This window comes from Drosophila kikkawai, chromosome 3R (assembly GCF_030179895.1).
Source record: "Drosophila kikkawai strain 14028-0561.14 chromosome 3R, DkikHiC1v2, whole genome shotgun sequence".
Taxonomy (NCBI): Eukaryota; Metazoa; Arthropoda; class Insecta; order Diptera; family Drosophilidae; genus Drosophila; species Drosophila kikkawai.
In genome coordinates, this window is record NC_091731.1 from 30,898,012 (window position 1) to 30,924,107 (window position 26,096).

General features: G+C 42.4%; 1 protein-coding gene across 1 annotated transcript; it reads left to right on the plus strand.

Annotated features, from left to right (window-relative positions):
- The first annotated feature begins 14,170 nt into the window (after positions 1–14,170).
- Cyp12e1 (Cytochrome P450 12e1) lies at positions 14,171–16,217 on the plus strand. Its single transcript, XM_017171052.2, has 6 exons — positions 14,171–14,291; positions 14,347–14,437; positions 14,527–14,770; positions 14,827–14,943; positions 15,003–15,453; positions 15,506–16,217. Exons 1-6 carry the CDS (start codon positions 14,199–14,201, stop codon positions 16,091–16,093), a joined length of 1,584 nt encoding a protein of 527 aa, XP_017026541.2. The 5' UTR covers positions 14,171–14,198; the 3' UTR covers positions 16,094–16,217.
- Positions 16,218–26,096: the final 9,879 nt, after the last annotated feature.

Genomic DNA, 26,096 nt, shown 5'->3' on the forward strand with positions numbered 1-26,096 from the left:
CAGCTCTGGCTTCTGCTCCAGCTCCAGCTTCTCCTGCTGGTCCTGCTCCCCTTTTGCAGCATTGGAGCTGCGCGCGTGGCGATATAATTGAATGTCTCAGGTGTTTTGTCAGACATTGCTTAAGCCTTTGCCGGGGGATTTTCTACTGATGTCCCTTGGCAGCGCAGATTGCCTTTTTAAAGGTCCTTAAAGTGCTGCCTCCCACCCTGGCAGAAGGCATGAGGCAGAGGGAGTTTCGTGAAAAGGTTTCATTCGTGTGACATTCAAATCCGCGCCATTTCAGTCGACACACCCACGATGCCTTCACCTGCCCGGTCTAATTAAAACATTCATCTTCATTTTCACCTTTTGCCTAATTAATTCACACAAAAATCAACTAAATTAATATGAAAACCAAGCCAAGAAGCTGACAAGCTGCTGACCACCCCACCTTATTGCCTTTCGGCTGTTGTTGTTCCTGCCTTTTCGGACGCTAACGAGAATTAATGGTTTGCAGTGTGGCACACAATTACGACAGGGAAAATCTTAGGTAAGCAGCGCCGAAATTGTCACCAGGCTCAGGAACGGCCAAAAACAGGGGAAAAAAAAGAGAAGAAAACGAAACGAGAAGTAGAAGGAAATACAGCTCCACATAATTGGCTTTGCGGGGGCGGCTGTGTCAAAAACTGCTCAATTTACGCGTCGTGAAATTAATTTATGCCCAATGCAATAACCTCGGCAACGTCAATAAAATACATTAGGGCCAGGAGTCCTTAAGGTGGGGTTTGGTTCTGTATTTCAGCCCAGGGATGGTGGCTTGAGACGATTCAGCGGGGGCTGGGCCTGGGCTGGTCGGTTGGTTGGTTAGTTGGTCTGGGACAGACGGTTGCCTAATTGCGCTTTGTCAATTTGAAATTAAAATTGCCTTTGGCATGCACAAACACACACGCTTACAGGGGAGTGAACATAGAGAAAAATCTGAGAAATATGTTTGTAAAAAATTCTTAAATATAGATTAAAATGGGCGAAAAGGCACAATAAAGGCAATTTACTTTATGAACACAAAGATCTTGTCAAAAAGAAAGGGATTTTACAGACGTTTAGGATGGGAGGCACATTCCTCACCAGCAGATTGCAGCTAGAACTATTTGGGAATTATAGAGCAACACAAGCGGTAGCTTCAATATTAATCCTAGCGAATCTTAAAAAGTAGTATTTTTTATAATAAATGTTATAATTTTATTATGAAAGACTTAGCTGTTCGAAGATTTTAAGTTTAACATTCCATTTTATCAAGTTACCCTTCTTTTCCCCCAGTGTCCGCACACCAACACACGCTTCCCGGCCATCGCTCTACACGGCGAGCGTAAGAAATGCGCCTTGCAAAAAAAAATTTCCATAATTTAGCGATCTAAATGCAAGTGGCGCAATTGAAGCGTAATTAGACCCTGCCAGTCACTCACCCCCCCCAGCCGAAGCACACACACGGAAATAGGGCTGGCGCTAATTGGTTTCTGGTCAGGATCGGTGGCTGCACAGATGCAGGATTCAGGACCTGGGCCAGCTTTCATCGCCGCCAATTAAAAACGTGCCCACATTATGCTTTATTGACTTTCCCCCGCCCTCAAGGATACTCCCCCATTCGCACAGGATTCTTTCGAATGTATCTTTCGATACCCAAAGGACTCGCTCGCTACCTGGCAAAATGGAAGGAGGAAAAAAAAATACAAATAAAGGGAGCCGAGGGAAGGACAATGGTGGGCGTGCCTTTTAGCAATAATAACGTCCTCGGACGGCCATAAAACAAATCATACGAGTTTATGGTCACCTTACCAACATTGTCCACTGCGAAACTTTATCTTTTTATATGCGGCATTATTGCCACAGATTAGACACGGGATTTAGTACAATGCCCACACAGGTGGGGCGGGTGGAGAGTGGAAGAGGTCCTTGTGCGTATCTACATATAGGGGTTACCATTTTTTCGATTGCCAGCAGAACGAATTAAATATGACCATTTGTATAATGGCCGAGACTCGGAATTGGAACTCGGAGAGAGTAACTCCGATATCTAATACAATTATGGCCGGGGGTTTGGGAGTGGGTGATGCCCAGATATAGGTACATATAGTACGTATGCAAGGATGTGTCCAGGACAAATTCGAATGCAAAATGCATGACGTTTCCTGTTTAATTTTCAGCCGGGTAAGTGCTCCGGCTTAACTCCGGATCTGCTGGATGGCCAGCAATGGCAGCCACACAGAACAGGATTGGTTTGGGGGATTGACCAGGGGTTTTGCGAGGGGTTTTCGGGCTCTAACATGGCATGCGAATTGGCGCTATCTGAGATCTACAGCCTCAGGACATATTTTTCACACAATAAAGTGTTTAGTTGATGGGTCGAAATGGTTGAGATACATTTTGGGTTATTACAAGCTATAAGTGGAATGTTTTATGCTTGTCTGGAAAAGGAAAGCATTTTAAAGGTCATTTAATGTGTATTTATTTAAACAATTTTTGAATGTAATTCTTTTGTTTATATAAGAAAATGCTTGAGATATTTTCTATACTGGTTTTTAATTATTAAACTTAAGTAAATGGTTCCCAAAAATGTTGTTCTTTAACATTGTTTAAACAAAAGGCAGCTGGGTTTATTGTAGCTTTTGTATTTTTATTTTGCATATTTTGTAATATTTTTAAAGCGATATTTAAATGTTTTCCTTAAGTAAAATATTAAGAAATATGCTTTTACTTTTATTAAAGTACACTTAATTTTCAAAAGATATTTCCTACATTGTTTTTCAAGTTTGTTGACACCAAATTTCTTGGTACTTAAAGGTATCCCTTACCATCTTGACTTCTCCAAGTAGGACAACTGCCACCGTAGATTCTAATTTGATGAAGTTATTTGCGAACCAACTGCCATAAATAACAATTTTTTAAAAGAAAACGGAAAAGCGACAAAAGCCAAGTTAGCAGCAAAGAAAGAAGACGAAGGCTGAGGCTGAGGCTGAGGCTGAGGCTGAGGCTCTGGCGGAGCAAATGTAAATTAGAAGCCAACTGTGACTGTCTAGATAAGAATGTACTTATGTATATATCTAAACGGGGGAATGTGGGGGGGCAGCAAAAGGTGGCAAAGGAAGCTGCTGCTGCCACACCCAGACCCTTGAACGGTATGCGGTTCGTGCTTAACTCCCCGGCACTTCGTCGCGGGGCACCAGTGTGCGGCATTTTATTTCGCATTAAGAGATTAAGATCAAAATTAAAATTTAAATTACCACGCGACACGCTGTGAGTATCTGTGTTTGCTTTGTCTCCTTCAGCTCAGCTTGTTGCCCTTTTTGATTGCCTTAAATTGCTGCAATGGGCACTGGGAATTTTCCTGGATTCTGGATTCTTTTGCTCCACGTAACTGAATCTTTGGCGGGTATTTAAAAATGGCAAGAGTGTAATTAATTTGTGTGAATACTTACCTGGCAGCCGCAATGAGACTCGTTGATTGACAGACAACTTAATTGGGTTTCTTGGAAATCTTCCCTGTAGAAACTTGCAATTAGCTAGCTGGAACTTTGTACTGAGTACTAAATCCTTGTAAAGGATGCCACCACCGCTAAGAATTTAAATTCTGGCATGAAGGCTGCAACTACAGTTTTACACATAGAAAAATTATATTAAATACAAGAATTTGTATATTAAAACATAGAAAGAAAGCAATTAAAGTATTTTTTGTTTAAAAAAATATTTCAATATCCATTTAAAAATCTTTCTTAAATATTTTGAGCTATATTTTTATTTATTTTATCAAGTATTTTTTCCTTGTGCATCGCTGTTATTCTTTGGAAAGTATATGTATCCAAAACTTGCCGCAATGTCAGCATCAGTTCAGTATCAGTCTGCGTCTGCGGCTGAGATACAGCCTGAGTCCTGAGTCCTGGCTGCCGCCTCATCCACCTGAGCCCACACCCCTTCGGGGAAGGGACGCAAAAAAGGGCTGCAAGTGACGCAATGCAAAATCCTTACCACAAGCTCTAGAAAAATTTATGAGCACTCAAGTTGATTCAATTTAAAATTTCTCCATGCGGCTGCTAACCCAATCCCTTGCTTCTTTCTTTTTTTTCCCCCTTTTTCGGTTACCCCTTTTTGCCCCCTTTTGCAAATTTTCAGCCTTCAGTGGCAGGCCCCCGAAAATGTGACGCTGACGTCTCATTTTTATAATTAGGCTAAGCCCAGGCCCAAAGCCAAGTTGCCAACTGTGCCGGCTTTTCTCTGATTTTCCCCGCTTTTCCTCACCAGCTTGGTCTGGGTGTGTTGTTTTGGGCCTGGCTAATTGTGTGCGAGGGTTGCCAGGCGGCTTGCCGTTGCCAAGGTTTTTTTTGTGAAATATATATGCTAGATATAGATAAATTATTAAAATTTTAAAATAAATAAATATATATAGTACATAATATAATCATGCAAAAACGATTAAGATTTTCTTGTGTCAATTTGTATTTCATTTTATAAATCAAAAATCTGAATAAAGTCATTATAAGCCAGAAGGATTTATTATGATGTTATGACACTGTATTCATACATAAATAAATGTATAATTAATACATAAATTATCTCTTGTTAATCTCCATTTTTTATATTTAAAAATAGTTTCGGAATAATAAATATATTATTATAGATAACGAAATATTCCATGGATATTTGTATATCTATCTTTAAACCTGTCTTTCTGGTCTCCAATAAAACCTTAAGTAAATTGAACCATTGTAGTGCTATAACACCTAAATAAATGTGATTTTATAGATTTCACAAGTACATAGTACATAGTTTTCTGTGCAAATTGGCTTTCAAACAAAGTAAAACTTTGCCTGTTGTTGTTTTGAACATTTCGAGGGAAATATAACAAAAAATTAGCAACTGAAAACAACGCCTGATGAGAAGCAACTAAATTTGCTGGGAAAACGAAAAGTTTTTCGCAATTTTGAGTGGCATCAATTTTGACATTTACCTGCAGCAACGTGAGCCGGCCAAGGGAAAGTTTCTTACAGTTTTCCCGCTAACTGGGCACCTTTCCCTAAGCCGATTTCAAGTAATTTCAGCATTAGATTGCTTTCTTTTTCGGCTGCAAGTTGCGAGGCGAAAACTTTTCTTGATATGCCCAATCAGGGCGGGCAGGAATTATTAAAGAAAAAAAAAATAGAAAACATAAAAAATAAGGAGAAAATGCAGGGCAGGAAAAACTGCAACTAAAGTCCGGGGCATGGAATGTGTCAGGATGTATAAGTCTGTAAAAATTCCAGTTTGGCTTTTGTTGTTCCCACACCATTGTTGTTGCTGTTGTGCTTGTGCTGGAAAAGTTTTTGGCGCAACGGGTGCGGAAGTTGCAGCTGGAAAAGCGTTGGAGGCGGGGGCGGGGGGCGGAAGTGGCGCATGCAAAGTGCAAAAGCTCGTTGAATATGACCGGGCATTAAAGATGCCATAACGGTGAGTGCGCTTGTATGTGTGCGTGTGTGTGTGGGTCGGATGTCAAAAGTTTTGTTAAGTAAAACCTCATGTGCATCTAATTAAAAATATAAAAAACTTTATTTTAAAGCCGCCAAAGAAAACTTTGTCTCCTGCGGAAATGAGTGTGTATGCCTGTGTGTGAGTGTGGCAATAAAGCGCAAGGATTGTTGCCTCCTGCCTGCCGCCGTTGTATTTAAAAGTTCCTTGGCATGTTTATCAGCATGCATGTGTTAAAGGATTTTTCGCAAATGAGCTGCCAAATTGGCGTAACTTGCAACGTTGCTACGTGGAAGAAGGTGACAGCCCCATTGCCGCAGAAAAATTATACACAAAACCCGACGAGCAGAGAATGAAAAGTTTTTGGAAAATCCGCATGCTTAATTAGTTTCTTTGCAGTGCCGCAGGAATTGTCAAATAAATGAAACCGAGGCGGGAAATCGTCAGGAGAGCTCATATTACACTAAAAGGATTGTGTTATTTCCTGATACTCCTTATTCAAAATATAACCCTTGCAATACTTGTATATATTTCTAAAACAATGCGTATATATTCCCCTAAAAATGTTGTATCCTAAGCCTCATAATTCCAAACTTCTTTCCACCTCCAGAAACCGTCCTGAGCCTCGAAAAATCAGCTGCCGGCGACAAGTCAAAAGCTTAATGGTTTGCTTTTGACAACCAAATGCTCACTAACAACAACGGGGGAAAGTATTGGCTATGTTTCTGGGTTTTGAGAGGAGGATTCAGGAAGAGGATTCAGCAGGAAGATTCATCAGGAGGATTGGGCAGGAGAAGGAGGACATCTAGGCACATGCCTGACCGTAGCAGACAGATCCACTGACAGTCACAGCCGCAGCCCGTTTGAGTGACTGACTGTGCCTTCGACTTGCACAGAGGCCATCAGTGTGCCTGATTCCCTCTGGTCTGGTCTCTAGACCCCCATCCTTGTGGTTGCGTAGCTCCTCCTCCTCCACCCCCATTGAGGTCATTAATGCAGCTGGAGGCTCGTGAGCTAGCCTTAACCCTTTTCGAAGGGTTGACCCCTTTGCTTTGCATTTCTGCTTTGCACTGGTGGCCGCATGTCCTGCGACTTTTCCAGAAACCTTCCCCCCACTGCACCCCTTGGAAATTTTCCGGACTGATGGAAACTCCCCGGATTTATCCGCATGGATCTCACCCCCTTTTTGGATTCGATGGCGGCACAAAAAATAACAAACGAGCACAACATGAGCTGAAAATAAGATTTTTGAGTCATTTCGTTTTGTTGCGTTTATGTGAGAGGGTCCTGCAAGTGCGTGAGTGTGTGTGCGAGGCAGTTGTCCTAGTCTTGGTGACATCGTCTGGCTGACTCTGCGCCTCACTGGCTGATGTATTCATGAAATCGTGTGATTAATGGCTCGCACAACATTTGCACACACTGCTCCTGCTCTTGATCCTTCTTCTGGTGCTGCTGCTGCTGCTGCTCCTTCTGCATCCTTGTGCTCATCCTCGACAGGCGGCGTATCTGTCTGCGTGCAGATAAACATGCCCGAACCGCTCCCCATTCCCAAAAGACACTTGACGAAAGAAATAGTTCCTTGGAAATTCCTGATTACTTGTATTTAATTTAATCGTAGAATTAATTTTTGACAATTTCAAGTTGTTTTTTATTTTAGCAGATATTTAATCCATTTTTCCAGTGTTCTGTTCTGTTCTTGAACTACTTTTTTCCGAGTGCACCCGCTGCCAATCTCCGCCAGCAACTGCTGCGCATGCAAAACGAGCGGAGGATGTGTGGACCGGGTAGAAGAGACGGAAAGGACAACGGCGACTGCGACTACGACGACGACAACGACGACATTGGTCACAAAAATTTTCCGGCTCTGCGCGTTTGTCTGCCATTTTATCAGAGCCGGCCGAGCCGCATGAGGCGTTGAAATTAACAAACATCCTGTGGTCCCCACGTAGTCGTCGCATCCTCTTCTCCTGCGAAAACAAAAATTCGTCGTAATTAAACCGAATTTAATTGCTTTACCCTCTCCACCGAAAAAAGGATCTCTTTCCTAAGCCCTGTGCCCTTATAACTATGCTATAATCTTTGACACTTTTATTGCGGCTCTAAAAGTTATTAACTTGATTTAATAAGCGCCTTGGACAGCCTCAGCATCAGCAACAACACCACGAAGAGTCGAAAGGAATTTGAATGTTTAGCATTTTACAGTTTTATCTGAGGGGAAAAGTTTGCCAAATGAATTTGATCGCCTTGGCATTCAGAACGTGGCTTTAATTAACTCATTTTTCATTGGAACTGCCAGCGGGGGCCAGGACATCGGGGATGGAATCCGTAAGCCGTGTGGGCGAGGGTTAGGTAATCTTATCTGCTAGGTGGCGGCTATGGAACACCAGGACCAGGACACAGCCAGACCGGAGAGATTTCTAGCTCGCGGGCGTTGAGACTGAGGCCATCACTCATCCGGGGGCCCAAGCCTTTGTCTCCCTGCTGATAAGCCCAAGGAATTCCCCTTCTTTTTAGCCCTCAGCCCCCTTTTTCTGTGGTCTTATCAGCGTGAACAAATTTGAATTGGGTATTCGGAATTTCCATGCCGAATTATGCGAGGCAACGTAGCTTAGCTTTGGACTTTAATTTACATTGATTAGCTGTGGGGAGAAAAGGCAGTTATTAGGCTCTTTTCATTACTAAATAAACATAAACAAGGCTGGGAAAATAACTATAACAATTGCCCTTCTTTTGGGGTCTTTCGAATAATTTCCGTTTATTTCTATGAATATTTTTCTTACTAGAAAACAGTGGTTAAGTGGCTTTCTTTATACCTAAACTATTTAGAACTTCACAGAACTCGTAAAATACTTTATTTTTTTTGTTAACTTCCAACTTAACTCATCTTATCCCTCACCGAATTAAGCGTAAGTTGAGCTAAATCTTTCACAATAACGTGCTTTGACAGCCCGAGACAATGTCTTTGTCATCGCTGAAAAAATAACCAAAACCCACAAGACGGTTGCCACAAGTTGTTTAATTTTTAATCAAGCTCAAGTTTTTGCATGACTGCCATTTAGGTGGGTCAAAGGTAAATGCAATTCCGGGCCTCGGACCCTCCCAAGAAAGGCCAAAGAAAAGCCAGACACAGATGCAGACACTTTTTATGGGCCATAGAAGAACCTCAAAATTGCAGATTTAATTTTATTTTATTGCACTTCACTCTCTCTCTCTCTCTTTTTGGGAATCCTTGGCCAAGGAAAATTGTTTCTTTATGCTGCAGGGAGCTTCATTGTCCTGGCAACTGATGGCATGGAAGAGATTGCCAAAGGAATTTAATCAAGGAAATATTTCGGAGGACACTTAAAAAAGTCAATTCAAGTCTGCGGGAAACTATTCCTTCTACAGATGGATTTTATTTAGCTTCCTGCATTGAATGTTGGCTCATTAATAAACATAAGCAACAAATTGCTCGACAAAATCAAAAAACCAAAACCATTTGCCACTCACTGAGCAGTCAGCAATGAGGATTGAAAAAAATGCCACAAAACGAGTATAATATTTGTAATCAAACGCAGTCGGAGTCATAATAATCAAGTCGTAAAAAACAAATCCATTTTCGCGCTTGAATAAACAGCCAAAAGCGAGACTCTACGAAGAAGACGAGGACCTCCGCCCAGACGACACTGGGTCGTAAGATGAGCAGTAAAAACAATAATAGTAATGGCGGAACATTTTTACACCTCTTCCACGGCAGCCACAAAGGGGATCCGGGAGCTGGGATAACATTTTGTTGGCCAACAGTATGGCCATAAAAAAAGCAGTGGGAATAAAATTGGAGTTGAGGTACAGACTATGGAATACCCAGTTGTAAGTTTATAACAAATCATTGCATACTTAACGGCTTAAGGTCTTGGAATCAAGTAAAGAATATAGGAATATGTCTATTTTTCTTCAGTATAAAATATCTCAGATAAATATAAATCATAATGAAAATTACTTTATTACCTTTTATACATCCTAATGACTCCCATATACCCTTTCTACTCTGTACATACAAAATCACAGTCGCAAATAGCTCAATGGTCTTGGTTTTGGCCAAATTTTTACGACTCCACCCAGAATGACAACCTGTAAATTTTGCGCTTTATTTAACAGGCCAAATGACAAATCTGTGCATCTCAACTGAGGGCCATTTAACGATCGTAAAATCACCCATCAAACGCTGTAAATTATAATGTAATAGAAAAATAATAAGCAGAGTCGAGATGCATCGACGATGTTATCATCGTAAATCCGAGAGAAGTCGTAAAACGTGAAGCACAGGAAGGTCCTGGCGTTAGTTTTCACACCCAAATTGGAGGGGGCAAAGGGAAAAGCGGATGCAAAGCTCTGGGCATCATTACACTTGAGTGTTTTACAACTTCCGTTGAGTTGAGTTCTCCAGGGCCATAAAGCGTAATCTTCATGTTTTTATTAGGAGGGGCTGCTGGTTGCCTGGGCGGGTTGTCAATGGCATTGAGGACATCAAATTGACAGCTCCTTGGAGTCGTAAAACTCAGCCACTGTCTGGTCGGTCGGTCGGTCGGTCGGTCGTTCGCCCTGTACATATGTTTGGGGGTAATGATTGTCACCGGCTAAACAATTAAATCGAGGTTAGGAATGGCGCATAAAAAGCGCATAAAAAGGACATAAACTCAGACCCCGAGCCCGGCACAATATAAACAATGATAATGATGATGATGACGATGTCGTCAACGCATCGTAAACATTTTAAGCTACAGTTTATTTTCATTTGGAAGGACGAAACCGAAAACATGACCCCTACGATGCGATCTGTGGCCTCGTAAAACTCTGCTGATAAGACACTCGCCGCTGGCAATGATAATAAAATTATAAGTCACCCCACTCACACATATGTGGGGGGATCCTGGGTTTCTCTTGGGGAATTCCCCACTCTCCGCTATCTCTTTCTAGCTCTCTAAAGTGCGCTAATCAGCATTTAAAATTAACTAAATGTCCGCCTCTTAAGCCAAACTTGATGAGTTTGGCCCTTGGCCCCGCCTTTGCGTCCTTTCCCTTGGGGCTGTAAAACCAGGTTATATAACATGCCTCTATATAGTCGAGATGTTGGGCCGTTAAGTGAACGGAAGATGCGTTTTTCATGTAGCTGCAAATGGCAGGGACCGGGTCTGGAGCCGGGGCATGTGTTAACTTGAGATGGGGGCCATAACACTTGAGTGTGTGCCAAGTGACATTTGATTGCTCTAGTTCTAGTACTCCTCCGGCTGAGTTAGCTAACTTGTGTGGTTGGACAAGTGCTAAGCTGCTGGCTTTTAATGTTCCTTAATTGACAGATATAGTTTGGTCTTGGATAATTGCCATTTGAAATCAATAAGAGGGATTTTAACGGTCTTCTATGGTTATTTCTAGGGGATTTATATAGGAAAGTTAAGTATAATTAGTTAGAGAATTTATTGTTTGTTTCCCAGAAAGTTGTTGTATGGAACATAGCTGTTTACCTATTTAAAAAGTTATTATCCTTGTAATCTAAGCAAACTTTAATTTGATACTATTTTCACTTTAAGTTACTTTATCTTTTGCCTCAATTTACCTTATTCTGGTTACGCTTTAAATCCCATTATCATATGGCACCCTCCGGTTTTAATTGATGCCCAAGTTGGAGAGTGCGTGCCAGGCACACACACACACATGCATAGAGGACACCCCACAAAAAGGACGCTTACTTCCGCCATTTTCTATGATGAATTGCTACTTTGGCTCAACACACATACACATAAACCGTAGCTCTCCGAAGAGAAGATGCGCAGACAGGAGAAAAGTAGAAGCGAGATGAGCTGAGTACATATCCAGGAGAAGAAAAAAAAAGCAGGAAAGACAGCGACAGGACCTCGCATAGATACACATTTATCCAGCTGTCAGCGGGACGAAAAAAGGAGTGCAGTAGCTCCGCCGCTGGGTTTTCCCTATTTCCCCCCCTTTAACCTCCAACCCACGACTTTTCCATGGACAGGTGAGACCGAAACACTCACCGAAAGGGACACGGCAAGTGCACTTTCAGGGACTCCGGGACTATGGGACACAGGACTCCCACACACACACACACACATCGGGGTGCTTTTGCGCTTATTTATGTCTGGCAATCATAAAGCGCCGAAAAGAGAGCGATATAGGGGGAGAGAAAGAGTGAGCAGGCGACTGCAGGTTATGGCCTTCTATAACTCAGAACTCAGAGCTCGCAGGACTCGCAGGACTCTTGCCGCCTCTTTCTGGCCCACGTCCGCGTCCACTTTCGTTGGCTGCTGCTAGTGCTCCTGGTGCTGCTCCTGCTGCTGATGTATTCCATACAAATTGCAGGTTTTAGTGTTTTTATTTTCGCCCTCCAAAAACGGGGGTGAAATGCCCATTCGGTTGCTGCCTGGCTGAGTGGGTGGGTGGTGGGGGATGGCTGGCCAAGTGGGCGAGTGGGCAGGCGCATCATCCATCAATGGCATTTGCGGCAAGGACAGCGGCGAATGCTCTTGGTGAGTGCTCCTGACGTTTTTGTGTCGCAGACACAACAACACTAAAAGGGGGCGGGGGTGCTTCAAGGATCTGGATTTGGATCTGGCTAGCATCCCTTTTATTTATTTTTTTCTTGTGCGGCGCAGTCATGAGGCGAAATTTGTACTATTTTCGATGCCAAAAAGGAATTATAATAATAGCATAATAATGGTTTTTTTTATAAGGCAGCTTTAAATGTTTTTCAAAAGAAAAATTATGTCAGAAAGATGTACTATAATTTAATATGAGAAACATAAAGATGTTAGTTATAACTGACCTTATAAGCAAAGTTAAATAAAAATGTAAGTCTTAAGTTTCCTTTTCTGTTTATTTAAATAAAATAATTTATTAATAGAATGTGATGAATGAACCAGTAAACCTTTATAGTTTAATATTTTTGTAGGCAAAAGTCTTCAACATTTTGTTTTTAAGTAAAATACTCCTTTTTTCATAGTAAATAATTATAATTTTATAAAAATACTAACCAATGCCATGTACCAATCTCACACAATGTCCTTTGCCCAATTTCAAAACATAACTTTCTCCGCGTTTAAGAAGCTTGTCATTCCCCCTTTTCCTCTCCCCTTCTATTGCTCCCTTCCCCCTGTCTATGCTCGCTATTTGTAAAATAATAACATAAAATATGGCTGGCCTTGAACAATTTACTTTTATTTTATTTTTATGGCCCAGGCAGCAGCCCAGCCTCTGTGGCAGCTCTCGGCTTCAACATGTGTCCTTCCTTCTCTTCCTGTGTATGAGTGCTATGTGTGTGTGTATGTATGTGTGTATGTGTGCATTGTTGTTGCGCCTCGCTTTTAGCTTCATTAAATTTATGTTGCAGCACCCGGGCTTCCCCCGCATCCAGCGCTTTACACCGAATATCCTGGAAATATCCTGGGCCTAGTTGCACGTGCCGCGTGGCCGTAAAACAGATCGTAAAAGTTTATTACTTGCGGCTTTTGTTACTGTGTGTTGTGGTTCTCTCTCTCGCTCTCTCTCTCTGTGTGAGTGTGCGTTTTGTTGTGTTTGTGTTTGAACCGCCGTCGCTGTCAGCTGTCAAATTGAATTTGTTTATATTGCCAACACACACACAGAGCTCGCCGCTCCAACAGGTTTCATTTTCACTCCCAGGAAACCGGAAATCATTGCGTCATGCTGATATTTTGTATTTTAACGCCTAACCCCACCTCCCGCTCCTTGCCCACTTACCACTTGCTATTGGACACGCCCCCTTTTTTCCGGCGCTGTCATCCTCAGGCTTTTGTGTTGTTTAGGCGGCCGAAAGTCGATTTTTGTGTTGGTTTAGGTCAGTTTAGTTAGCTGCCTTTGACAGCTCAAAGTCGAGGTCAACTTTTGTATGCCCATCATCAGCTGTCTCTGTATGTGTGTGTGTGTGCCACTCTGTCTGTGTCTCTGTAAAGGATATTTATGGGGCCGCCGGTCGAGAGACGCGCGCGGCGTCCCCTCGATGCGACGCGTCCTTGTCAGTTGCCAAAAACATAAAAAATCGATTTTATTATAGCCGTCAGTCTGGGCCGTCGTCTATATAGATTTTCTGTCACTGTGTTTCCAGATATTGCTTCTGTCTGGCTGTTGTTCTCCTCTCTTTCTGTGTGTGAGTGTGACGAGCTTAAATTTGCTGGCTTAGTTTAGTTTAGTGAAAGGTTTTAAATTTCGCGGAGCGACAACAGTGCGTATACTCAATGGGAGTTATTAAAGGTGGGTTATAAACTGATAATACAACATATATATAATAAAATATTAGAAAGGTGGATAAAAATAATGCAAAAACAATAGTTTCAGTTGTAGTTTTATTCATTTTATTTAAACTTTAATGGTTTCTATGGAATTGTGATAAGAAATATCACTGATTTCCTTAATAACTGAGGTAATAACATAAGTAATTATAGTTTAAACCTTAAGTATCAAAGATTTGATATGATATACACCTACATTTCATCAGTTTTCTATTCATTACCAAGAATTAAAGCCCAAATGAGAGTACAAAAAAATAAGACCAAAACAAAAAGCGCAAAAAAACATAAACAAAATCTAATCAAATATTCACCCGCTGAGTGCGAGAGACAGAGTAAGAGAGCGAGTAAAAGCTTTGGCAAAGCTCTCTAAACCCAAATTAATAGAAAACAAAAAAGTTTGCTAATCAAAAGTTGTAGGAATAATATATGTCAGTCTGCAATATGTTGTCGAGGCAGTGGAACGCAAATAAGCAGATCGCCAGGCAGGTCTACCAGCTCCAAAGGGGGCTGGCCAATAAGGTGAATATTCCACAAAATATATCAAATTTAATATAAGACTTAGTTTATTTTATAGACCTCTCCTGTGAACTTGGAGGAGGCCAAGCCCTATGCTGATATTCCGGGTCCCAGCAAATTGCAATTAATAAGAGCTTTTCTGCCAGGCGGTAAGAAGCTTTCCAGTTTCTGCGCTCTTAAGCAAAACTCTTTGGAGAATTTCTGATCTCTTAATTATTATGCTCTTATTCCCTATTAGGTCGCTATAAAGACCGACCAGTTCACGAAATGTTTCTTGATATGAACCGGCAATATGGGAGTATCTTTAGGATGCCCAGCATAGCTGGCACTGATCTAGTGCTGACCATGAATCCCCAGGATTATGAGATCATCTTCCGTAATGAGGGCCAGTATCCTTACAGGAGAAGCTTTGAGGTAATGGATTACTTCAAGAAGGTGCACAGGCGTGAGGTTTTCGATGGCTATGATGGTCTGACCTCGGGGTGAGTTGTATAATTTATGCTACTTTTAATTATATTAAATTAATTTACTATTTTAGCAACGGCCCATCCTGGGGAAAGATGCGTACCGCAGTCAATCCCATACTTCTGCAGCCCCGCAATGCCAAACTCTATATTAAAAACTTGCTGCAGGTCAGCGATGATTTTGTAGAGCGGTAAGTTATATAAACTATGATTTTTGGGAGTAACCTTAAGCTCAATATATCTCTTACAGCATTCGTTCTATTCGTGATCCTGTGAGTCAGGAAATGCCAGATGATTTTGCAATGGACATTCGCCATTTGGTGATAGAATCCATTGGCTCCGTGGCCCTAAACACACACCTTGGCCTTCTGAGGGAAAACCGGGAAAACAAGGAAGTTAAGCAGCTTATTTTAGCTCTTCAAGATGTGGTAGAGCTGGGTTTCCAGTTGGATATGATGCCACCTTTCTGGAAGTATCTGCCAATGCCAAACTTCAAGAAACTTATGCGTTCCCTGGACTTGATAACCGACTTTTGCATTTTCCACATCGAAGAGGCTTTGAAAAGGATTGAAGCTGATGCCAAGGCGGGAAAACTCACCGAGCTGGGTCTCGAGACCAGTTTACTGGAGAAGTTAGCTCGTTTCGATCGTCAAACTGCTGTGATTATAGCCATGGATTTGTTGTTTGCCGGTGCAGATCCGGTGAGTTAAGATATCGAAATTAAAACTTACAATAATATATGGTAATTTCCAGACATTGGTATCCCTCAGCGGCACTCTGTTGAGCTTGGCCAAGAACCCCGACAAGCAGGCTCGTCTTCTGGAGGAGATCAGGGGCATACTCCCCGAGAAAGACTCGCCACTGACCATGGAGAACATGAATAATCTACCCTACTTGAGGGCCTGCATCAAGGAGGGCATCCGTATGTATCCCATTGGCCCGGGAACACTTCGTCGAATGCCCCATGATGTGGTGCTTAGTGGCTACAGAGTTGTGGCTGGAACGGATGTGGGCATGGCTTCCAATTACCAGATGGCCAACATGGAGGAGTTTGTGCCCAATGTTCGCAAATTCCTACCCGAGCGTTGGTTACGTGATGAGTCCAACTCCCACCTGGTCGGCGACACGGCCACGCCCTTTATGTACCTGCCCTTTGGTTTCGGTCCAAGAGCCTGTGCCGGCAAGCGGATCGTGGACATGATGATGGAAATAGCCATAGCCCGGCTGGTGAGGAATTTCGAAATCGGTTTCGAATATCCCATTGAAGATGCCTTCAAGGCAAGGTTCTTTGTTCAGCCAAATATACCCTTTAAGTTTAAGTTTGTGGACCGCTGCGATTAGGCTTCTTAAACTTTAAAAGGAAAATATGTTACTCAGGAAGAAGACTAGGGAAGAAAAATTGTATAACCTTTGAAATTTATAAAAGTGTATTACTAAAATAAAACCATTATATCTGAACACAAAAGTATTTCTAAAATTTCAATAAGAGAAGCTTAATTCTTTGCTTACCATCATGTTTTTTTTCTGTAAGTGAACTCCTCTTAACTGTGGGGCTAAAGACTTTCGAGTGCTTCTGGTCACATACATATGTCCTGGCTGCCGGAGTGTCCACTTGAGTTCAGTACAGCCACCAACATCCACTTGAGGGTACATTTCTTTATGGCTTTCCCCCAAATAACGGTGGCATTTTCCGGCATCTGAAGAGGATGCTTGACAGGGTGGACGATACAGGACAAATACTGGCAGATGTTTATATGGAGACTTGAGAAGTTAAGAAAGCCTTTGAGTTTTAAGGTATTTCAATAGGGATTTGTATTAAAACTATAAATTGTGTTTAAAAATGTGTTTTCTTTAAACGAATTTAGCAAGCGATCTCTATCAATGAACGATATGCCTTAAAGTATGCATTATTTGTTTAAGATTTTCTAAAGATCAATCAAGAGCGCCATCTATATTTGACATTGCTTTATTTAGAGCTTAAGGAAATAAATAAATTCTAAATTTAAAATAAAAATTCCTAGAAAATACCTATTTTATTTAAAATGCCTAAAATTTATTGAAAGATACTTATTCTATCTGATTTTATTTGTTCTTTAAGTTTTAACTGCAGACAGCACTCACTCAGGGAGGACACTTCCTTTGTCCCTAACCCATTTTCCCCAGCATTCCTTCGTCCTTCGTTATCGCTTGTAGTTGGACAAACAAATGCGCCGACATAAATAATGCAAAAGTATTCATTTTGACATCGAATAGACAAAGTTGCATTGAATTTTCATGTTTGTTCTTCTTCCGCTGGCCCCAGGTCCTGGTTCCTGGTTCTTTTTTATTTCTTTCACTTACTTGTGCCGGTCTTATCGGCTACCCTAGTTCCCCCGACCCTCCCCGAGAGTGAGCTCCTGCTCGTATGTCCTGGATTTTATGCTGCAGACCGGACTCACTCGTTGGCCGTCGTCTTGTGCATTATTAAAACTATTCTGATGGCGCTTCCGAGGATGGGGTCCACTTGAAATGTCAATGCTGGGCCCCGCAGATCCTGGCTCCTTTGCTGCTTGCTGCCCTCCCCTTCCTTCTCCTCTTTCTTTGCTCATTGCTCCTGTTTCGAGTGCATAAAGTTTTATCGGGGGAAAAAACTTTACCCCGCTGCTCCTGCTGTGTCACGTTTCCTTGGCAAGGACTCGGAACTTTTGCCCCGGGACGAAATGCATTTGCAATTGCATAAATGAACAGTCGAGAGGAGGAGCAGGAGCAGGAGCAGGAGCAAGAGGAGCTACACAGACGAAACGAATGGAATTCATTATTGGCCAGGAGTTGTCCTGCCGAAGGTGGGGGGCGTGGCCGAGGTGCTGGCCTTTAAATTGAAAATGCATGTCAAGTATCGGCTGCACACACAAATCACAGTTTCAGCGCGCATTTCGCAATTTTCGTTGCTCGGTTCGAAGGAGGGGTCTGGCCAGGGGGCGGGTATTTGCACTTTATGACATGGCACCACCCCCTGCCAGTCACCTACTGCCCCTCCCCCATACCCCTGACCCAGGCATAAAGTGAGCAATTAGACAATGTCCCAGCCTGCCCCGACTCCTGTAGGCCTTTCCTGCATCCTGCATCTTGGCAATTGGAATTTTGGCTTTTCGCATTGAACTTTGACTTGCCATCAACATTGGAGGGAGGCTGGTCATGTGCACTTTGAGAAATATATGGACATTTTATAGGAAAATATTACATTTAAATAAAAATAAATATTTTAAAAATAATTATCCCTTATTTTCTTAGCCATCTTGGAAGGATTCTTTTGAAATATTATAAGTTATATGGTTTAGAAAGTCTTTAAAATATTTCACCCCAAAATGAAGCTTTAATATCACATTATTTATATTTTTAGCAGTGCCTAAATATGGTCCTGGGGTAGCTCCTGTCCTCCTCCGCTGCCGCCTCCTTGTGGCACATCTTGTCACATGACATGATGGCCGTCCATTGCCGAGCTGCCAATTTGCAACAGCACGGGCGTGGCAAACGGACCACGTCTAATGATGGCATACATAACCTGGCTACCCCGAACGCCTCCGCTTCCATTTCCTCCTCCTCCTCCTCCTCGGCTGCCGCCTCTGACTTGGCACACGCCCACGTCAGGTCCTGGGTGCTTGGTCCTGGACCTACGCCTGGTCCTGCTCCTGGTCCTTGGCAAGTGTCATGTCACACGACGCACTCGGCTCGGCTGGCTTGTCAATTTCGCAGCTGGGCGTGGCCGGAATCCTGCCTTGAGCCCCAGTGGCAGGCATTAGCATGTTCCAGCAGGCAGAGTTTAAAAAAAAAGTATCAACATTGCAGGACAATCCCCCGTCCAAAGGCAGTCGTCCTTCCTTGCCACCCCCTCCGAGGATGGCGACCCGCCCTGACAGGCGTCCATGATTAATGGTTGTCAATGGCATTCCGCTCGGATCGGATCGACTGGGCTTGGGCTTGGGCTGGGGCTTCGTTTTTGGGCTTGGGCTACGGCTTGACTTGGCCTGCATGCGGAAAGTAATTTTGTTATTTTAAGAAAAGCCCTCGCAGGCTCTAAGGATTCTGGTTTGCAGGAAATTGATTCACCCCCCTCACGGTTTCGTTTATTTTTTCTTCCAGACCGCTGCCGCAGGAATTCCCCAACAAGTCGCAATTTCGCAACCTTTTGCGCCCCGCGATGTACGAAAAAATACAGGATGCAGGATACCGGGGCACAGGATACGGGGGCTAGATGGTGTTAATGGCATTGGAAATTCGCGTGGGGGGTGCGGGTAGAAAAAATTTAATTTATTATTTCGAAAAGCAAAGCATTTCTAATCGAATTGTATTCCAAATATGCGTTGCATGGGAAATTGAAAAATTGCGTCCCAATTGGGTGGATTTCCTTTCCTCCTTGGCGGTGGATCAGGGGGAAAATTTGAATTGTTTGGCTGTGGGGGTGTGGGGTGTGGGGTGTGGTGGTGTGGGGTGTGGGGGTTGCATAATGCTTATCAGATTGTTTGGCATTAATGATGTCTGCGGGGGGAGGGAGTCGGGATACGAACATTGATGAACAGGCACTTAAGGAAAATGAATTAAGTGATACCACAAAGAAATACTGAATAGTATCAGTTACTCATTATCATATTTGTTAATGTATTAAGTTATTTGGTAGATGAGATATTAAAGAGTTTATTGATTACATTTGTATCGCTAGAAAAAAAAGATAAGTAGAAGTAACAAAAATGTTCCTATTTAAAACTTCATTGAGATCTGTAAATATTTTTATTAGATTTAAAATACAGCTAGCTAACATTTATCTAAACCCTTTTAAAATGCAGTTAATATCAGATAATGGCACTAATTTATTCTTCTTATTTGCTATTAAACTCCTTTTTTTAAAGGTAAAATATATTGTTTTATAAATGGTTTCAGGGCATTTTATTTAGATTTTTATATACACTATTAATCTATGAGTTACGGTTACCTTATGATTTATATTTATTAGATTACAATTACTATTAAAATTTTCTATAACTAAAATTATTTGTGATAATTACAGTCAATATAATTTTATCTCGTGGAGGCAAAAAGGCTCAAGGCAACTTTATTACAAGAGAAAAATTGAGTACAAAATTCAAGAATTTTATCAAATTTTTGTTTTCATTTATGAGCTTTTTTTTTAATTTTGTTTTTCTGTTATGGGTTAAGTGTCAACTCTTTAAGCTGCTCTCCTTAAAGCACCCGCAGATCGCGGATGCTGCTGATACTTCTGCTTCTGTCTCTCACGCTCCTGCTCTTGTGTATATATTTTTATTAATTTTCCAAATGAATTCCTGACAACGACAAAAAGACACAGCGACAACGATGACAACAGCAGCGCCAGAAGAGAGCAAGTTATCCTGGCCGCCAAAGGATATCAAAAACAAAAAACTCAAAAAATGGGGGCAGCCATTGTCGGCCACTGGCAGCCCGCTGCTGTTTCCCCTTTTTTTTCTGCGATTTTATATATATTTTTTCTTTTTTTGGTAACTGTTGGCGACATTATTACGTTACTTACTTTACGCCATAAATGTTGTTACGTCATGGCAACCACCCTCGCTCCCACATGTGCGCTGCTAAAAAAAGGACAAAACAATGATACACGAAGGAGGGCAGGATGCGATGGCTGCCATCATTGTTATGTGAATGTGACGACTTTTTGACTTCCGCCACGCTGATGTGTTTCCGTTTCCTGTTTTATGCACAACTTTCGTCCGTCTTTCTGCTCGGCATCCTTTGTGCTTTGTGTTTCTTGATTTTTAAAAATGCTTGCCGCTGATGAAATGTAGCCAAGGAAGGATAACTGCCTGATTTCACGCCGCGTTGATTCGAGCCCCCCGTCTTTATGTCTCTGCGTCTGTGTTCCCCAGAATCTACATCTCCCCAGCCGAGGCCGGGGGGATGTGTATGTGCATCCTCAATTTCCCTTTTATGTTATTTTAATTTTATGTTATTGTTATGACACAATGAAAATAAAATTGAATTGACACTGATGTCCTTGCTTCCTTTTCAGGGTCTGGAGCTTGGGGTCTCACTGATAAGTATATATAAACAGAGAGAGAAATGGGAGGGCATAAGTTCATGAAATTTATTTTTGAAAAATATTTAAAAAGAACACATTGAAGGGATATATTTTATATTATATTTAAAAAGCAAACTTTTTTAAATAGCACTTTCTAAAATATTTATTTAAATTACAAACATAAAGCGCTTCTTTTGGTATTTATAATGTGACAAATTTTTTTCTCAGTACCCCAAAGAGCTCCTCTGGAAAAAATGCGAGTGCGACAGTTGCCAGTGACATTTTTATTGCCCGGACACACGAAGTCCACGTCCAAGTGGCTGGCAGGCCGAGACACACAGGATCACAGGATATTCAAATGGGCCATAAGTGCGGTTAAAGCGCTTCGCTCGCTTGACTAAATCTCAATCCCAATCCCTGTAGCAAAACTGAAACCCAGTCCGAATACCAAATCCGGCACAGAACTTTCAATTTTTGACGCTGCCAGCTGGCGACATGACCTCTCACCCAATTCCGACCGTTAAATCCAACCTCCCCCAATCGCTGACAATATTATTTGTCGCGCAGGTTCAAAACAATATCATAAAGTAATTTATATGCCTGGCGAAGGACGACGGCAGGACGAAAGGGATCGGATTGGGGGCGGGCGACTGCCACTGCCTCCGATGATATATGGGCGAAATGGCTTTTTAATGACAACGACGACAACAGCAGCTTGTACAAATTACAAGCCAGCTCATACACACTCACACGCAGGGAAGGAGAGAGAGAGGTCCTGATTGACCGGACCTCCTCCTGCAGCAGCAGCAGCAGCATGAGATGGTGCGTGGTGTCCTGCGTTAATTTGGATCGTCTTCGGTGCTGCAGCTGCCTGATAAATGGGTCACACGTACGGGTATCCATCGGATGAGTGGATGAGTAGTAGTCGGTGGCCAGATGACTGGATGAGTGCTGTGACGGGGCGCGACTTCATCAAAACTTGTCCCACTAATGGCCCTGAGATTGCCACAACCTCATTGATTACACTTGCTCCCGGGGAGGCGTTCGATTTTCGATGTCACTTTAAGTGGAACTTAATGGTAAAAAATGGGTGAGGGTTCCTTCGGGAGAATTTGGTTATTGATATGTTAAGAATTGGTAAGAAATATATAGAATTATTGGTAAGAAAAATATTTAAGGAAAGGAAATATAATTACTTAGGGGTAAGATCAGGAAATTCTTTTAACTTCATCATAACTTAACTTAGACTGAAGCAAAGCTGCTTTAAGAAAACCCCTCTAGATTTTTGTTTAACAAGATTTCTAGGGGAAGTTCGATTTAGATTCTCCCCCGTTCAAGTTGATTTGACACGAACATTTATTTCGCTCACTTTTAAAAATTCATTTGGCCATGACACTTGGCCGGGACATGAACGGCGAACAAAAAGCCGTCCGTTCGCAGCTCCTGGGCTTCCGAATCCGAATCCTGCCGCTGGCCTCTGGCTTCTGGCCTCGAAATCGGTCTGGCTCTGGTCTGGTTTTTGGTCTGGGCTCAGAGTCAGAGTCCGACGCTGGCCAGGCCAGAAATATCCTGGAAATATCCTGCCCCGGCCTGGATGGTGCGGCTGTTGTGTTGGCTTTGCGCAGATAAGAGAATTGTCCTGTCAACCGGAATGATATATGCGCCAGCGCATTCAAATTGGGCTAACAGACGAACCAACGAACGAACGGCGGACTGGCCGTGCGATTGAGGATTTTCCTCCTGCCTGCTGCCTCTGCCCATTTCCATCTCCGTCTCCAGCTCCACTTTGCCATTTCCATCTGCAGGATGTGTTTTTCTCGCACATCAGCGTGCGTTTCCTATGGAATCCTGATGATAGCCCTTCCTCCCCAACAGAATGGCTTCTTATATGCGCTGCCTGGCCTGGTGGGGGCTACCTTTTTTTTTACTTCTTTGGCTGCTGTTTTATTTCCAGGACGTCGTTTTTTTACAACCGGGTTTGTCGAGTTGAAAAATTGGTGTGAAAATTCAAAAGGAGCTGCGAGTGTGTGAGTTATGCGAGCGAGTGTGCGAGGGGTGTTGCGAAATTACTTCGTGTGTAAAATTATGCGAATTGCGTATGGCGCAAAAGAAAAAAAAAAAAGTGGGAAAAAGCTCACCAAAAAAGGAGCAGAAAAAGGTGAGCGAATATTCATGCACGTAGCTGTGGAAAACGGGTCTGGGAAATGGGAAAATGGGGTTGAGATGCGGGCCTGGCATCTCACTTTTATTGCATTTCAACACTTGAGTATGCGCGCATGCAGAATTTCTCATAATAAATGTAATAAATAAAAATGTAACCTGAAATGTGACAGTTTCGTTTGAAGGAAGGCGCGTGGGTGCAGAGCAGGGACTGGGACTGGAATATATAAATCCGTGGCACCAGAAAAAAAAGAGAGTAAATGGAAAACAGGTGAACCCAAGTGCCTCTCAGCCGCATAAGTTATTAACCAGCCAAGGGGATCCTACTCCGCGTGGGTGTTTTAAATATTGCACAGGACTCAAAATTAACTGAGAATAAGTGACAGCAAAGAAGTGGATTCTCCTGTTATCTAGATTTGTGTCCCTTTTTACTACGCCAGCAAGGAGTTGAAGGATGATATCATTGAAATTAAGCTTAGTCGCTTTTCCTCATCGCTTTGCCTGGTCTCGTTTTGAGTGATGTCAGCCTTGGGCTACACATTTCCTTAAATTCCCTCAATTATCGTCTATTGCTCGGGCATCCATCCTACCCAGCCTGCTCTCCTCTCACTATTAACTTGGCCATGCTTTCAAATTTGTCAAAGTACGCAGTAAATACAACAAAAACCACATACCAACCTCTCACAAATCAGGCAAACAACCAACTTGGAATAAAGAGGATTCACAAGGACGAATTTCAGATGTTCTAGCTGGGAGGGATAAGAGCCTTGAATATTATAGAAATATTTGTCAGAGAGAGGGTTCATTGATCAGCAACTCCACATTCTTTAGTTGCCCATCTTCTTTGTTTATCTGCCTTTTTAATTATCAGCATAACTTATTTAATTAGTAAACTATCAATTTTATATTTCCACAATTTATAACAAATTAATTTTCAAAAGATATCCTTCATTATCTAATTGTTTTACCCCATTTAGTAGAGTATCTTAAGTCAATGATATATCCCAATTGTTTCATGCAAAATCAGCACAAAATTTTCAACGCCACAAAGAGCAGCGTCATCAGTTACAAGCTAACAAGGACAACAAGGACGAGACGGGAATATCGGGATTCGACGAGGGCCACGGCCACGCGAGCTATGGGGACAATGAAATAATTGACGCCATTGATGCCATTGCCAAAGTGAAGCTCAAACACCAAAGCCGGCAGCTAGCAGCCAGCAACCAGAAATCTGAAATCTGGGACAGGCTGTGGCGGAGAAGGGAGTTGCCATATTCCGGACGGGCCACACAACATTCTTTGGGAATTGAGCTCATTATGGCATCGGCATCGGCATCGGCCAGCCAGGACCACGCCTCCATTAGTGTAAAAGCCATGGCCCACGGCCAGGTCTACGCCCCAGTACCGCCCACCTTGCACGCCCCTCGAGCAGGAGACCAGGACTCGGGCTTCCAGTGGAGGCGTGGGCAGGGTCAAAGGAGTGGTGGCTGGCAGTTAGTCCTCCGGCGGCCTAATGATTTCAAATTGCGTCAAAGATGAGATACTATAGCAAAAGCCAAGAGCAAGTGGGTATTTCAGGGTTTAAAATTATTAAAGGGATAATAAAGTTATATCTAAAATGTATAATATAGGAAAAAAAATATATATTATATTTTTAAAATATTTATAAAGGTAAATTCGGCTTTCAGAAGCCTTTAAATTCTTAAGTTATCCTTTAGAAACTTTACCAAAAAGCATCTACACCTAATTAATTTTATATAATCTCCTTTTATATCAACTATTTCTAGATTTAGCCAAGTTTAGGTGACACAGAAAATACTCTCAAAGTTACCTAAGAACTAAGGTATTAATACGGGCAATTCCGGATGCGTGTTTGGAGGAGGTCCCCTTGATTCCAGTTTCTGTTTTCTGTTTGAGCCAGCAAAATGAGCGCCAAAAGTGCTCTTCTTAGGCGGGAGATTGATGCCCGGCCAGCAAGTGCCATGATGACTGCCAGGCTTCAACCTCCTGCTCCTAGCCAATGCCGAGGAGAATTTCTGGTCCTGCTCTATCGAGCGTTGCGAGGATAACCCATTGCCATTGCCACCACCCATTGAGGCTGCTCTTTGGGGCGTTCAGGCTGAATAAATGGGTGTAAAGGGCAAACAAAATGATTAATTGCCCTGAGCTTTGATCGCCTGCATGCACAGCACAGTAGCAGGAGCAGGAGCAGGGGCAGGAGATGGACTGGGAGTGGGAGCAGTTGCCGTATCAGGGACAACAAGGAGTCGTGGAAGGATGTGCCCAACAAAGGGTGCAAAGGATGTTGATGTACATAGTTGTGTACTAGGCAAAAGGATATGAGGACGGGGCCCGGTTCAGCTCAGTTCAGTTCAGTCTCTGGCGTTATAACAGAACGACTTTGCTTCCGTTTGAATAAACAAACACGGAAATGTAACCCTTGCTCGTACAGCGACAGCAAATGGAAACAGGAATGGGAACAGAAACAGAAACAGGAGCCGGAGTAGGAGTAGGACCAGGAACAGGGGCAGGAGACGGGCCCAAACTAATGCTGACCAAATGGCCAGCGGCTAGCTTGAAAGCTCCTCCCACTCAGGCAGTGTGCACTGGGGGAAAAATAAGACTCATAATTGGGTCTCAGATTGGCTAAAGATTTATAAATATTTATGAAAAATTTTTGATATGTTGTTACTTTTTAACTTCAGCTTTATTTCTTTTAATAAAAGGAGTAACTTAGTTTAAAATATTTTAAATTTCAAAAGAATTCAAAGAGCCTTAAAAGATATTTTGAAAACATTAAAGATACACTTTAAAGATCATTAATATTTAATTAACAACTCTTATAGATATTAAAAATATATTTAATTAAGATATTAATCATTGAACAACAATATTCCCAGCAAATATTATGCAACTGCATTCATTATCCCATTTTTTTTCTGCGTGTTCCTGGCAGTTGGCTAGGCAAAGTATCACTCAACAACAAAGCGCATCGCAGCGCGTTTTATCCTTCGAAATCCTCTAATGAGAAGGGTTGAAAATTGCTGCGGTCGCCGCTTCTGCCGCCTTTGCTTCAGCTTTTGCCTTGCTTTCGCTTTGGTTGCTGCTGTTGCTCTCGTGCTGATAACGTGGCCAGCAGCG